The sequence below is a fragment of the Amblyraja radiata genome, chromosome 28, assembly GCF_010909765.2.
Source record: "Amblyraja radiata isolate CabotCenter1 chromosome 28, sAmbRad1.1.pri, whole genome shotgun sequence".
In the NCBI taxonomy this organism is placed as follows: domain Eukaryota; kingdom Metazoa; phylum Chordata; class Chondrichthyes; order Rajiformes; family Rajidae; genus Amblyraja; species Amblyraja radiata.
The window spans coordinates 30366470-30382370 of record NC_045983.1 but is presented as its reverse complement, the minus strand read 5'-3'; the positions used below and the strand labels follow the sequence as shown (position 1 = coordinate 30382370).

General features: G+C 43.9%; 1 protein-coding gene across 1 annotated transcript in view; it reads left to right on the top strand.

Annotated features, from left to right (window-relative positions):
• Positions 1–2371: 2371 nt before the first annotated feature.
• appbp2 (amyloid beta precursor protein binding protein 2) overlaps positions 2372–15901 on the top strand; it is a 56504-nt gene continuing 42974 nt past the window's right edge. Inside the window, exon 1 of the mRNA XM_033046207.1 lies at positions 2372–2849. Within this exon, the coding sequence (XP_032902098.1) occupies positions 2712–2849 (138 nt within the window). The 5' untranslated portion in view covers positions 2372–2711. The remainder of the gene's footprint in view (positions 2850–15901) is intronic.

Below are 15901 nucleotides of genomic sequence, written 5' to 3'. Positions count from 1 at the left end.
ACATCTTTGTAAACATTTGGCCACATTCCTACAAGAGCGATTCCTCTTTCAAGAGAGAGTTAGATAGAGCTCTTAAAGATAGCAGAGTCATGGAATATGGTGAGAAGGCAGGAACGGGGTACTGAATGTGGATGATCAGCCATGATCACAGTGAATGGCGGTGCTGGCTCGATGGGCCAAATGGCCTATTGTCTATTCCCTATCCATACTATATACACTACCCAATCTGCTGAGTATCCTCTGTCTTATTTTAATTGCCCTGCCCATTGGATATTTATAAAAACTCATTCTTTGTAAGAACCTTAAGGGAATGGAATAAACTAGACAACAATATAGTCAAATCACCTTCACTAGACAGTTTTAAAGGGGCACTAACAGCACGTTAGTATGCACAACACATCCAAGTTGGCGATATGCAGAGTACTGAACTGAACTGAACTTTATTTATAGAGCACTTTAAAAACAACCACTGTTGCAACAAAGTGCTGTACATGACTAATCATAAACATAAAACAAAACAATAAAAACATTAAAAGACAGTAAAAACAATAAAAAACAATAGAAACACTAAAACAGGAGCAAAGTCTCATGCAGGGTCGAAAGCCAAGGAATAGAAAAGGGTTTTAAGACTAGTTTTGAAAATGGACAGTGAAGGGGCCTGTCTAATGTGCAAAGGTAGAGTGTTCCATAATGTCGGAGCAGCAACAGAGAGGCTCTATCCCCTCTGAGCTTCCGCTTAGACCTCGGTACCTCCAGGAGCAGCTGACCTGAGGCATCGAGCAGGAGCTTAGGGATGAAGCAGCTCAGAGAGGTAAGGCGGGGCGAGACCATTTAAAGATTTAAAAACAAATAAAAGAATCTTAAAGTGAACTCTAAAGTACACAGGCAGCCAGTGGAGGGAGGCCAGAATAGGCGTTATGTGCTCCCTCTTACGTGTTCCAGTTAAAAGGCGAGCAGCCCTGTCGACTACAAATTCAGAAGATTCAGAAGTCAGAGAACTTCTAAAATGTTTGCAATCGCCTCCCGCCCGCGCCTGCCGCACCCTCGCTCGGCGCGCTAACCTGAGAATTTCTTCTTCTTCTTCTATGTAGTTTTTTTTGGCGGTTGGCAAACAACTTTTTAGTGCATTACCGCCACCAACTGGTATGGAGTGTGGATCAAATAACATTATAACTTATATACTAATAACCTATATCTTTCCGAACAAATTGGTTACCCTGAGAAAAAGCAATAGGATTTGATAGCACTTATATGAATTCTTTTGTAAAATATCTATTAAATCAAATTGTACTTTTTCTTTTCTGAATCGTTCACTCATTTGTCTTCTTTCTTCCTCATACCTCTCACAATGTATAATGACATGCTCTTCTTGCCCACAGTATTCACATCTGCCTGTATTATGCTTGCCTATTATAAAAAGTGTACTGTTCAGACCAGTGTGTCCAAATCTGATTCTTGAAATTACTGTCTCCTCTTTTCTGTTTTTTCCTGCACATCTCATTTCTCCCACTTTCCTCTGGACTCTGTAGAACCACCGTCCTTTCCGCTCTTCCTCCCATTGCTTTTGCCATCTTTCCTTCAGTCTTTGCTTAATAATGTCTTTAATTTCAGTTTTACCTATGTTAATACTTAAATCAATCTTACTTCTTTTTTTGTTACCTCTTTTGCTACCTTATCTGCCATTTCGTTTCCTCTAATGCAGTGGTTCCCAACGTGGGGCGTACGCCCCACGGGGGGCAATTTGATTTTTAAGGGGGGCAATTTGTTTTTTTGTTTTTTTAACAATTTTTTAGTAATTTCTTGCTCAGAACTTTAACTGTCTTTTGTTTATTTCATTTTTCTTTTTCATGGATGCCATGTTCTTTTGAAGCTTGTTTAAACCAAGGTATTGGCGTTTTAAGCTTCTTCAGCTGAAACGGAGTTCACTTTTTAAATGATAAGAATTATATGTCACCACATGGGGGGGGGGGCATCAGGATTTTAGAGGTGATTAGGTGGGGCATGGCCAAAAATAGGTTGGGGACCACTGCTCTAATGTCAATGTGGGCTGGTACCCATAAAAAATATGACTGTAAGCCCCATCATTTGAATTCTGAATAGTGTTTGTTGTATTTCAATCAAAATGTCTGGTCTACTGTCTGAATGGCTGTGCTGTAAACTCTTTCTTGCTAAACTTGAATCTGAACAAATAACTGTCCTTAAAGGCCTAGTATCCTCGACAACCTGAGAAAACCCGTGGCTGCTTTTCACGTCGCCTTCGCGTCTCCAGCCCCCTCCCGTGACGCGGCGCGTCGGGTTGCGCCGGACGGGTGCCCCTGCCCCTCGCCCCGCCCCCTCCCGCGACGTGTGACGCGGCGCGTCGGGCTGCCCCTCGCCCGACGACGTCAGCGCGCAGGGCGCGAGGTTGAGATGGCCGTGTTCTGCTTGTGACCGAAAATGAAGTGGGAGGAAGGGAAAGGCGGTGGAGGTTGTGTATGTGTGTGTGTGGGTTTTCTCTCTCCCTCTCTCTCCAACTCCTCCCCACCCCCGGTCCTGAGTGAGATGGCCGTCTGACCGTTTGGGGATTTTCGTCGACGGAGGTGAAGAGAAGAGAGAAGGGTTGGGTTGCGGAGGAGGAGGAGGTGGTGGTGGTGAGGAGGGTGAGGGTGAGCGGGCCCGGGAGGGAGGGACACGGACGACCACTGAGGTGGGGGGGACGAGGCATCAACAACATGGCGGCCGTGGAGCTGGAATGGATTCCCGAAACCCTGTACAACACCGCGATCTCCGCCGTGGTGGACAGCTACACCCGCTCCCGCAGGGAGATCCGATCACTGCCCGAAAACATCCAGTTTGACGTTTATTACAAGGTATGTCTCACCCCCGGCGATGCTGTTTTTCCTTTTGCATTGAAGCTCTCCCTCTCTGGAGTGTGAAGTTGTTTTTTTTCCCCCCTTCCTTCTCTCTTATTTTCTCCCAGTGTGCATTTTAATACAATGTGGTGCAACGAGAGCGAGCTAAGTGTTATTGTCACCAGACACTGGGTTGCAATGCTTTTATTTTTTTTTGTGTGTGTTTTTCATTTAAGGACACGTTTGCCGCAGATGCAATCCGTCATTTGCAATCAAGACAAGTACTGACATATTCCCATCCATCCCATCACTGCGGGCTATGTGGTATATCTATGGGGGATGATTTGTACAACGTCGTGTGATTGTTGTAGTTAAGGACACGGCAATGTCATTTTTGTGAAATTCCAGGTTTAAGAAATAATGTTTTGAACAATGAATACATCTACTGCTGTGTACACAGTTTTGTTTTAAACGTAAACAGCGGGTCAGACAGCACCTCTGGACTCTACCACTTTGTGTTTTTGCTCAGAATATCCTGAATGCTGCCTGATCCGCTGTTATTCCAGCACTTTGGGTTTTGCTCAAGATTCTAACATCTGCAGGCCCTTGTGTCTATGTTGTTTTACACATCCTTCCAATTCTTATTTAGGATAAAAGTATTGTTGATTTATTATTTATTGCAATCCCAGATAAATTCCGCGCACTGTTCAGATTCCTACTAGGTTAGGTTTTTTTGTTTTATTTATTAGATGTTGCTACCTCCCAATTGTTCAGTGAAGAATAGAAGTGACAAGCCTACAGAGTCTGAAGAAGGGTCTCGACCCAAAATGTCACCCTTCTCTTCAGAGATGCTGCCTGTCCCGCTGAGTTACTCCAGTATTTTGTGTCTACCTTCTGGCAAATCTACAATGCTGTAACTGAGGACAAAACCATGTTTTATTGTACCTTTAGTGAAATATTCAGTGAATTGAAAAGCCAAAATAAACCCGCAGATGCAAATATTATGCAGTTCAGGCAAATTCATTGAATTAAGCTCTGAATACCATTATATTCACTTTTGTTATCACGATTGGAACTCAAAAGTAATGACATGCATTGCACAGTGATAGACAGACAACATGTTAAACATCAAATATTGGGGTGCAAGATTGTCCATGTAGAAACATAGAAAATAGGTGCAGGAGTAGACCATTTGAGCCATTCATTATGGACATGGTTGATCATCCAAAATCAGTACCCTGTTCCTGCTTTTTCCCCATATACCTTGATTCCTTTTGCCCTAAGAGCTAAATCTAACTCTCTCTTGAATACATCCAGTGAATTGGCCTCCACTGCCTTCTGTGGCAGAGAATTCCACAGATTCACAACTCTCTGGGTGAAAACGTATTTCCTCATCTCAGTCCTGAATGGCTTACCCCTTATTCTTAAACTGTGATCCCTGGTTCTGGATTCCCCCAACATCGGGAAAAAATTTCCTGCATCTAGTGTATCCAATCCTTTAAGAATGTTATATAATAATAATAATAAATTTTATTTATGGGCGCCTTTCAAGAGTCTCAAGGACACCTTACAAAAATTTAGCAGGTAGAGGAAAAACATAAGGGGAATGAAATGAATAGTAGAGACATGATTAGTACACAAAATAAAGACAGAATTCAATACAAAACACAGTATGAGGCAATTAATGCACAGATGAAAAGGGACGGGGACGTGGGGCTAAGGATAGGCAGAGGTGAAGAGATGGGTCTTGAGGCGGGACTGGAAGATGGTGAGGGACACGGAATTGCGGATCAGTTGGGGGAGGGAGTTCCAGAGCCTGGGAGCTGCCCTGGAGAAGGCTCTGTCCCCAAAACTGCGGAGGTTGGACTTGTGGATGGAGAGGAGACCAGCTGATGTGGATCTGAGGGACCGTGAGGGTTGGTAGGGGGAGAGGAGGTCAGTGAGATATGGGGGGGCCAGATGGTGGAGGGCTTTGTAGGTGAGGATCAGGATTTTGTAGGTGATCCGGTGGGAGATGGGAAGCCAGTGAAGTTGTTTGAGGACTGGAGTGATGTGATGCCAGGATTTGGTGTGGGTGATGAGTCGGGCGGCTGCATTCTGGACCAGTTAGAGTCGGTTGATGTAGGTGGAGCTGATGCCAAGGAGAAGTGAGTTGCAATAGTCCAGTCGGGAGGAGATGAAGGCATGGATGAGTCTTTCAGCAGCGGGCGGTGTAAGAGAGGGCCTGAGTTTGGTGATGTTGCGGAGATGAAAGAAAGAGGTTTTAATGACATGGTGGATGTGAGGCTCAAGGGAGAGGGTGGAATCAAAGATCACGCCAAGGTTGCGGGCCTGGGGAGATGGGGAGACAGTGGTGCCGTCGATGGTGAGAGTGGGGTTATTGATTTTGCTGAGGCTTTGGAGCCTATGAGGAGGAATTCTGTCTTATCGCTGTTGAGTTTGAGGAAATTATGTTTCTATATCCTCTCATCCTTCTAAATTCCAGTGAATGCAAGCCCAGTCCACCCATTCTTTCATCATATGTCAGACCCGCCACCCTGGGAATTAACCTGGTGAACCTACGCTGCACTCCCTCAATAGCAATACAGGTGCTCCTCAACTTACGATGGGTAGGTTTCTATAAACCCATCATAAATCGAAAATATCGTACATCGAAAATGCATTTAATACACCTAATCTACCAAAATACAAATGGTGAGGAAAGTTGGAAAATATAATTCATGGAACTACCACAGCAAGGTATCGAAGAAAAATATGTATTTCTGGTTACTAAATGTAATGTATATCCTGCTACCAATTATTATGTTGCATTCTTACTTAACGAACTGTCCTATCTTATGCTTTATTTAAATAGAACAAGCTGCAGGGGACGTTTTTGGGGGACAGTCCCGGGATTATCAGTACCCCAAGGGGTTAAAAAAAAGTTTTTCATGATTACATAAATAAACTTATTGAGAATTTTTCCACTTCCAAAAAAATTACACATAATTAAGGTTGATAGATAAAGGCTGTACGACGCAGTGGCTGAGCTCGACCAAGGCAGGGGCTGACTGATGAGAGAAGGAGGGCGGGAGTTGGAGCTCAGCCACTCACTCGCCTGTCAGCCACTTCTTACCTAAATAGGACAAGCAAATCAGCAGGGGATCTCCAGCCCCAGCGAGCTCTTCCTCACACCCCACACCAGGTTGGTGGGACGTGACATCTTGCCCCTCCTCCACTTATCAACCGCTCGCAGCCTCCAACATTGTCCGCTCGACAGGCCACCAGCGCACGAGTTCCCAGGGCACAGCAAAACCAGCTGCTGCCCAACTGACGGCGATTTTTTTTTTTCATGCTGGCAACACTACACTGTGTACGTTTCCAAAAACCGCTGGCAACACAGTACACTGTAGAGTATCGTGAACGCGTGGCTGAATGGGAGCTGCGGCTCGCTGCCATTGCCCAGAGTCACGAGAGAGTATCGTACCGCATATCGCTAGCCGAGGAAAATAACAAAATTTAAAACTCGAAGTACGGTTTCTACTGAATGTGTATTGCTTTTGCACCATCGTAAAGTCGAAATATAGTAAGTCGAAGCATCGTAAGTCGAGGAGAATCCTCAAATTAGGAGACCAAAACTGCACACAATACTCCAGGTACGGCCACACCAGGGCCCTGTATAACTGCAGTAGGACCTCCTTGCTCCTAAACTCAAATCCTCTCGCAATGAAGGCCAACATGCCATTAGCTTTCTTCACTGCCTGCTGTACCTGCATGCTTACTTTCAGTGACTGATGTACAAGGACACCCAGGTCTCGTTGCACCTCCCCTAATCTGACACCCTTCAGATAATCTGCTTTCCTGTTCTTGCCACCAAAGTGGATAACCTCACATTTATCCACATTATACTGCATCTGCCCACTCACCCAACCTATCCAAGTCACCCTACAGCCTCATAGCATCCTCCTCGCAGCTCACACTGCCACCCAGCTTTGTGTCATCCGCAAACTTATAGATGTTACATTTAATTCCATCGTCTAAATCGTTAATCTATATTGTAAATAACTGGGATCCCAGCACTGAGCCTTGCGGCACCCCACTAGTCACTACCTGCTATTCTGAAAATAACCAGTTAATTCTTACTCTTCGCTTCCTGTTTGCCAACCAGTTCTCTATCCGTGTCAATACTCTACCGCCAATACCATGTGTTCTAATTTTGCACACTAATCTCTTTGTGTGGGTCCTTGTCAAAGGTTTTTTGAAAGTCCAGATACACCACATCCACTGGCTCTCCCTTATCCATTCTACTTGTTACATCCTTAAAAAATTCCAGAAGATTAGTCAAGCATGATTTCCCCATCATAAATCCATGCTGACTTTGACCGATCCTGTCTGTATTCCAAATGTGATGCTATGTACTCTGATAATGTTAATCTTCGTCTCATCTGTCCACAAGACCTTTTTCCAGAACTGTGGTTGCTCTTTTAAGTACTTCTTGGCAAACTGTAACCTGGCCATCCTATTTTTGCGGCTAACCAGTGGTTTGCATCTTGCAGTGTAGCCTCTGTGTTTCTGTTCATGAAGTCTTCTGCGGACAGTGGTCATTGACAAATCCACACCTGAATCCTGAAGAGTGTTTCTGATCTGTCGGACAGGTGTTTGGGGATTTTTCTTTATTATAGAGAGAATTCTTCTGTCGTCAGCTGTGGAGGTCTTCCTTGGCCTGCCAGTCTCTTAGGATTAGTAAGCTCACCAGTGCTCTCTTTCTTCTTAATGATGCTCCAAACAGTTGATTTTGGTAAACCTAAGGTTTGGCTGATGTCTCTAACAGTTTTATTCTTGTTTTTCAGTCTCATAATGGCTTCTTTGACTTTCATTGCCACAATTTTGGTCCTCATGTTGATAAACAGCAATAAAAGTTTCCAAAGGTGATGGAAAGACTAGGTGCTGAGAACTCTCTTATGCCTGTATTAAGGAGGCATTTAAACACACCTGAGCAATTACAAACACCTGTGAAGCCATATGTCCCAAACATTATGGTGCCCTGAAATGGGGAGACTATGTATAAACGTGTATATACAGCTGTAATTTCTACATGGTAAAACCAAAATGTATAAAAATGCCCTTTAATAAAATCTGGCAATGTGCATTTTGACCACATGTGATTTTTTTTTTCTATTACAAATCTCAAATTGTGGAGTACAGAGGCAAATAAATAAATGGTGGGTCTTTGTCCCAAACATTATGGAGGGCACACAAAAATGCTGGAGAAACTCAGCGGGTGCAGCAGCATCTATGGAGCGAAGGAAATAGGCGACGTTTCGGGCCGAAACCCTTCTTCAGATTGATGGGGGGTGGGGGGGAGAAGGAAGGTGGAGGGCACTGTATGTTCCCTATCTTGATGCACACTATTAAGATCAGGCATGGTGGGGTTTTTTCCCCTTTAGGGAAGGAGAGTTAGAGTCTTGTTCATCCTAAACTGCGAAATAGCTTCAACATTTTTTTATAAAAGAGTAACCGAGACAATAGCCTTGAAATGTCCTTGTCACTTGGCAATGTGATATCTGCAGCACAGGAGAAATATAGTTAACCAAATGGAAAGTGATAGTAGCTTATTCAAAAAAGACACCGAGCTCTTGAGTAATTCTGCAGGTCTGTCAGCATCTTCAGAGAACATGGCTAGGCAAAGCCTATGGATTCGATGTCCAAAAAAGGGTCCTACTCCAAAATGTCACCTATCCATGTTGCTGCCCGACCAGCTGTTAATCGAGCATTTTGTGTTTTTTGTCAAACTCGCATCTGCTTTCGAAACGATGAACTTCAGAGATGGAACTACAGAGATGCTCCTGACCCATTAAGCAAAGGGCCTGTCCCACTTGCGCGTCCTTGGGTCGCAAATTACGCGTGGTCGCTTGAGGCGTACGGGCACCGTATGGCCGCGCGGAGCCGGTCCCACTTAGATGCGCGGAGGGGTATGGAGTTGTGCGGGGCCGGTCCCGACATCGCGTGGGGCTCCGAAATTCTTACTGTGAACGAAATCTTCGCGCGCCAACGGCCTGTCGCGGAACTGACGGCCAAAGTGGGACAGGCCGAAGACCCTGCCGCGACGCAACGTCTCACCTTCAACAGCAGCAGAAGCAGGCAAACGATCGCCGAACTCAGCCTGGGGCTCACGGCCGTTGCGGATCCGGATCCGCCCCCACTTCTACTCCCAGAGCGGGGCCAAGAAAATTGAAGATAGACACAAATTGCTGGAGTAACTCAGCGGGACCGGCGGCATCTCTGGAGAGGTGACGTTTCAGGTCAAGACCCTTCTTTTCAGACTGAAGAAGAGTCTCGACACAAAACGTCACCCATTGCTTCTCTCCAGAGATGCTGCCGGTCCCGCTGAGTTACTCCAGCTTTGTGTCCATCTTCAAATGACGTTGCGCTCTAGACGGCTGTGCGTACGCATGTAATCGCGCCCGACCTTCGCTCGACCGTCTTGGCTCAACGCGACCACGAGGTCGCATAATTTGCGTGCCAAGGACACATAAGTGGGACAGGCCCTTTACTCAAGCACTTTGTGAATTCCTTTTGTCTTTGTAGCTTATTCAACGGTTGTTCTGACATCCACAATGAACAAGTCTTACTATCATCAATTTTAATATCTGATTATATTATCATGATTATTTTTTAATCATTTGATCTATTTGCTTGATGTCCTTATTACAGCCATATTGATTAAATTGCAATCGGAGCAAGGAGTTGTAGGCTTCTATAGGTTTCAAAGTTAGTGAATAAATACAGAAAATAAATGAGTGCTATGTTTGATGTGATCTTGAGAGAATTGGAATGCAAAAAGGGAAAGATGTGCTTTGGATGCATAGAGTCTTGATCAAATGTCATCTGGATATTGTGTTATGTTTTGGCAACACACCTAGCAGGATCTTAGAAGTGAAATAGTGCAGATTCAGCAGAATTACACTCTGGGTTGCCATAAACTATGTTTGTATTCTATTGTATTCCATTGCATTTGGATGTTAACGGGAAGTATTTCAGATAAGGAGAAAATCTTCCTTTGGCGAAAATACACACTTTAATAGCTGCAATTTTGAATTTTGTGGCCTCAATAGCCACAATTGCAAAACAAAAGTTGGTTTTGCTCGGCGTAGCTTGCTGACAACTGATAAGAGAACTTCACCGTTCTTCTGCTTTACTTTGTTCAAATTTGACTTTATAATGAAAAAGTGGTAACCTAAACATTTGTATTTCCATTGGAAAGTTAGATATATTTAAATTGTGTTGAGAGGTGTTAATTTATGCTAACTAAATGGGTCATTATCCACTATGGGTCACAAAAATAAGAACAGGGGTTTCCAGCACCCCAAAGGTGCTCCACCATTCAATAGAATTCTGGATGGTCATTTACCTCTTGCATTTTCCTGCAGTAACCCCATATCCCTAGATTCCCTTAAAATCCAAAAATCTAATTATGTCATATAGTTATACAGCACAGCCATATGCCATTTGGCCTACCTTGTCCATACCCTACCAAAGTGCCTTCCTGAGTTAGTTTATTTTGCTTACATTTGGCCCATATCTATGTAAAACTTTCCTGTCCGTGAACCTGTCCAAATGTCTTGAATATACTTGGTGACAGCTTTTAAACATGAGAGAATTACGAAGATTCCACCATCCTCAGGGTGAAGAAATTTCTTCTCCTCTGCCTTGAATGTCCAACCCTTTTATCTTGAAATTGCAATCCAGCCAGAGGAAACATTATCCCTCATCTACCTTGTCAAGCCCTATTAGAACTTTGTATGCTTCAAGGAGACTACCTTTTGTCTTTCTGTTCTCCAGGGATGCCTGGCCTGCTGAGTTACTCCAGCACTTGGTCTTCATTTTGTTCCTTTCGGTTTGTGTAGATGAACCAATTCTCAATCCACTGCAATATATTGTCCCCAATCTCCTGTGCTCTAATTATTTTCATAACCTTTTGTATGGCATCTTATCGAAGGTCTTCTGAAAGTCCAAATACTTTGCATTCGCACATTTCCTCCAATCTTTTATGCTCAAAGAAAATGTCCCTTTCAAGAAATCCACATGCCAATTGTTTTGCTTGTGCAATGTTAAAGTTAAAGTGACCCTCCATGTCAGTTCTGGTATTTATTTAAGAAGGGCTGCAAGGACAAGCCAGGGATTTACCGGATGGTGCGTGTAACATCAGTGGTGGGAAAGTTACTGGAAGGGATTCTGAGAAACAGGATCTATCTGTCAGGAAAGGTAAGGGGTGGGTAGGAATAGTCTATATGCCTTTGTGCATGTGAAATTAGAGCTTTTTGAAGAGGTGACCAAGAGGATAGTATAGAATTAGTGTAAGGGTGATTATTGGTCAGTGCAGACTCGGTGGGCCAAAGGGCATGTGTTTCCACGCTATATCTCTAAACTAAACATGCAGGTTTGCAGGTTAATTGGCCTCTGCAAATTGTCCTAGTGTGTAGGGAGTGGATGCGGAAGTGGGATAACATGGAACTAGTGTGAAAGGGTGATTGATGGTTAGCGTGGAATCAGTGGGCTGAAGGCTTATTTCCATGTTGTCTCTAAACTAAACTAAACTAAAACTACTGGAGGGCTTTAACTGCAGGGAGAGACTGGATAGGCTGGAACTGTTTTCCATGGTGTGTAGGAGATTGAGCAGTGGTCTTGGAGAAATGGAGGAGCAGAGATAAGATGGATGGTCACAGTATATTTCCCAGGGAAGGTAAGTTTGAAATTAGAGAGCATAGATTTGTGATGAGAGGGGAATAATTTAAAGGGGACCTAAGGGGCACGTTTTTCCAATCTGGATGGTACATATATGGAATGAGCTGCCAGAGAAAGTGGTAGAAGCAGATAGTTACATAATTTAAACATGTACATGGATAGGAATATAGAGGAATATGGGCCAACAGCAGGAATATGGGTCGAGTTCAGGAAAGCACGACGATTTGGGTGGAAGAGCCTCTTTCTGTGATGTATTATTATGATTCTAATGCATACTTCCTGTAGCCAAAGAAATTGAGTTTATTAATGTCAATCACATTATTGTTTAAAGCCTCCTCCCCTTTCTCATTCTGCGCCATGTCTTATTTTCCCTTCGCACCAGCTTCCACTGTTGCACAGGTCACAGTGCCTCAAAAGTCTTCACCATTTTAAATCCCCTCGTTATTTCTGTTTTTACTGCCACTGTTTGTCATATACCAGCTCTCTTTTTCACTTATGTCCATTTGGCTTGTTGTTGCTAATTGCTTCTTCTGCTATACAGATCAAAATCTGTATGATCAAAATGCCCCTTCTGAATTTCTTCCCACTTCCATCATTCTAACTTCAATTGTTTTTTATAACAGCAAGTGGTCTAGCTTTTGTATACTTTTTGGCATTCCTTTGATGCGTGCCAAATTTTCCCCATAGGAATAGAATATAGTCAATGTATATATGTTTGTTGTCAATTCGGCAATAAACTGAAATATTTCACATTTATGTCTATTACAAATCATCAGACTGGTTTTTGGCATGAGAGTTTTTTAATTCCTCTAACTTTGCCCATCGGAAAGCAGCACCATTGCGTCGCTAATGTTTTCAACGATTTGATAAAATAAAATGATAATCTGTAACTGAATGCATTTGCTGTTAGTTTGTTGCAAATGTATTTGAAGTAGTTTCATAGTTTCTGCCTTGTGACACTGTCACAGATTGAGTTAATTAAACAATGCAAATTCCAGAGTTTTTTTAAAATTGCAGAACCATATGTCCTAGTGGCTGAATTGTATCCATATTGTTGCTACTTTGCCTAAGGTTTTGGAATAAATGTTAAAAGTGTAATTTCACTGTTTAGCTTTGGTTTGTTAAACAATAACATGGTGGCTATAATTTTAATTGAACCATAACTTCTATTGAAAGTGATATCTAATTACAGACTGATCTGCATTTATCAAATGGTATAATAAGTGAAATTCCATGCCTAATAGAAAGATGGTTATGTTTCCACCTGAACTAAAAGATATCAGTTGCACAAACAAGATTGAATGAATAATTGGATTCCTTGCTCTCATTTAGCTCATTTGTAAACAGAGGGCATTTTTGAGATAAATACTCATTCGTGCTCCCTAAGACCTCTTGTAGGTTTCCCATTGCTTGTTCATTTGCAGGGCCCTCCATAATGTTTGGGAAAAAGACCCATTGTTTATTTATTTGCCTCTACGCCACAATTTGAGATTTGTAATAGAAAAAAAATCACACATGGTCAAAATGCACATTGCCAGATTTTAATAAAGGCCATTTTTATACATTTTGGTTTCACCATGTAGAAATTACAGCGGGTTTATACATAGTCCCCTTATTTCATGGCACCATAATGTTTGGGACACAGCAATGTCATGTAAATGAAAATAGTTATGTTTAGTATTTAAGGTACACAAAATTGCTGGGGAAACTCAGCGGGTGCAGCAGCATCTATGGAGCGAAGGAAATAGGCGACGTTTCGGGCCGAAACCCTTCTTCAGACTGATGGGGGGTGGGAAAGAAAGAAGGAAAAGGGGAGGAGGAGGAGGAGCCCGAGGGCGGGCGGATGGGAGGGTGGGAGGAGACAGCTAGAGGGTTAAGGAAGGGGAGGAGACAGCAAGGGCTAGCCAAATTGGGAGAATTCAATGTTAATGCCATAAGGACGCAAGGTCCCCAGACGGAATATGAGGTGCTGTTCCTCCAATTTCCGCTGTTGCTCACTCTGGCAATGGAGGAGACCCAGGACAGAGAGGTCGGATTGGGAATGGGAGGGGGAGTTGAAGTGCTGAGCCACCGGGAGGTCAGGTAGGTTATTGCGAACTGAGCGGAGGTGTTCGGCGAAACGATCGCCCAACCTACGCTTGGCCTCACCGATGTAAATCAGCTGACATCTAGAGCAGCGGATGCAGTAGATGAGGTTGGAGGAGATACAGGTGAACCTTTGTCGCACCTGGAACGACTGCTTGGGACCTTGAATGGAGTCGAGGGGGGAGGTGAAGGGACAGGTGTTGCATTTCTTGCGGTTGCAACGGAAAGTGCCCGGGGAGGGGGGGGTGCGGGAGGGAAGGGAAGAATTGACGAGGGAGTTGCGGAGGGAGCGGTCTTTGCGGAAGGCAGACATGGGGGGAGATGGGAAGATGTGGCGAGTGGTGGGGTCACGTTGGAGGTGGCGGAAATGGCGGAGGATTATGTGTTGTATTTGCCGGCTGGTGGGGTGAAAGGTGAGGACCAGAGGGACTCTGCCCTTGTTGCGTGTGCGGGGATGGGGAGAGAGAGCAGTGGTACGGGGTATGGATGAGACCCTGGTGTGAGCCTCATCTATGGTGGCGGAGGGGTTGCATATCCTTTGTTGGGTGTCTTCTCTGGGGATGTTATTGAAGAAGCATCTGTGGAGAGGGAAATAGTTAATATGTTGGGTCAGCGACTTCTGATCACGATACCAATGATTGCATTCTATCTTAAACATTTTCTCTCCACAAATGCTGCCTGATCTGAGAGTTTCCAGGGATTACTGGTTCAGGGCTCTCACTTAACTTTTTTTCGCTGTTGCTAGCCGGGCAACCTCAGGAGATTTTTAGGTTGCCGAATGACAGCTTAGGTGGTCATTTAAGACAGTTTGCATGACGCTTACGATAATGTGCTCGGACGAAGTGCGTAGTTACCAGTCGGATCAATGACTTCTGCTTCAAATAAAGTCACAAACTAAACATATTCACCAATCAAGATATATATACCACAATGACATGCAGCTAAATTATAATACAGTTATAATCTCAACTCTTTTTACACGTTGCAATTAATGCAATTTCTATTATTTCTTTCCACTTCCAAACAAAAATGTGGTTAGATTAATCAGCGTATGATCAACCTCGGTGAGACCAAGCGCGATCGCTTCGCACAACACTTCCACTCAGTTTGCAATAACCAACCTGATCTCACGGTGGCTCATCATTTCAATTTCCCCCTCCCATTCCGAATCCGACCTTTCTGTCCTGGGCCTCCTCCATGGCCAGAGTGAGGCCCACCGTAAATTGGAGGAGCAGCACCTCATATTTCACTTGGACAGTTTACACTCCAGTGGTATAAACATGGACTTCTCCAATTTCAGGTAGTCCCTGCTTTCTCCTCCCCTTCCCAGCTCTCCCTCAGCCCACTGTTTCCGCCTATTCCTTTCTTCTTCCCGCCCCCCCCCCCCCCCCCAAACCCTCAAATCAGTCTGGAGAAGGGTCTCGACCCGAAACGTCACCTATTTCCTTCACTCCATAGATGCTGCCTCACCCGCTGAGTTTCTCCAGCATTTGTCTACCCATTCACACGTTCTGTTATCCCACTTTCCTCACCCACTCCCTACACATTAGGGGCAATTTTACTGAGGCAAGTTAACCTACAAAGCCAATGTGTCTTAGGGATGTGGGAGGAAACCCACACGCTTGCAGGGAGAATGTGCAAATTCAACACAGACAGTGTCCGAGGACAGGATCAAACACAGATCTCTGGCGTGTGAGGCAGCAAGTCCACCAGCAGTACCACTATATTTTGTTTTCCAAACACACAAAAAATTATAATTTTGCTTGATAACTTTGCTCAATAAAATTTTCAGAGGAAATCTAACTGAAGGGTCTCTACCCGAAACGTCACCCAATTTCTTCTAGCCAGAGATGCTGGCTGCTCCATGGAGTTCCCTCGCACAATTAAACCATGGAATAGTCTTCACCCTACCATAGTTACCCAACCAGAATTTAAGGTAGCTCTTTTTCCCCCAAAAAAACTTTTTTTTCTTAAGTCCAAGTCAAGAGAGTTTTAATGTCATGTGTCCCAGATAGGACAATGAAATTCTTGCTTGCTGCAGCACAACAGAATATATAAACATAATACAGAACAGGAGATAGAAGTTCAGTGTGTCTATATACCATAGACCATATATGTACACAATAAATAAACAGCAATAGGCTGTTATTTTTTGGAGTTTGGTGGTGGAGGGTCCACTCCAGTTTAAATTCCATTCGGAATATTTTTGGAGGACCAGGAAACCAAGAAGCAAGAGTTACTCCAGCTCCAGGGAGTGATTC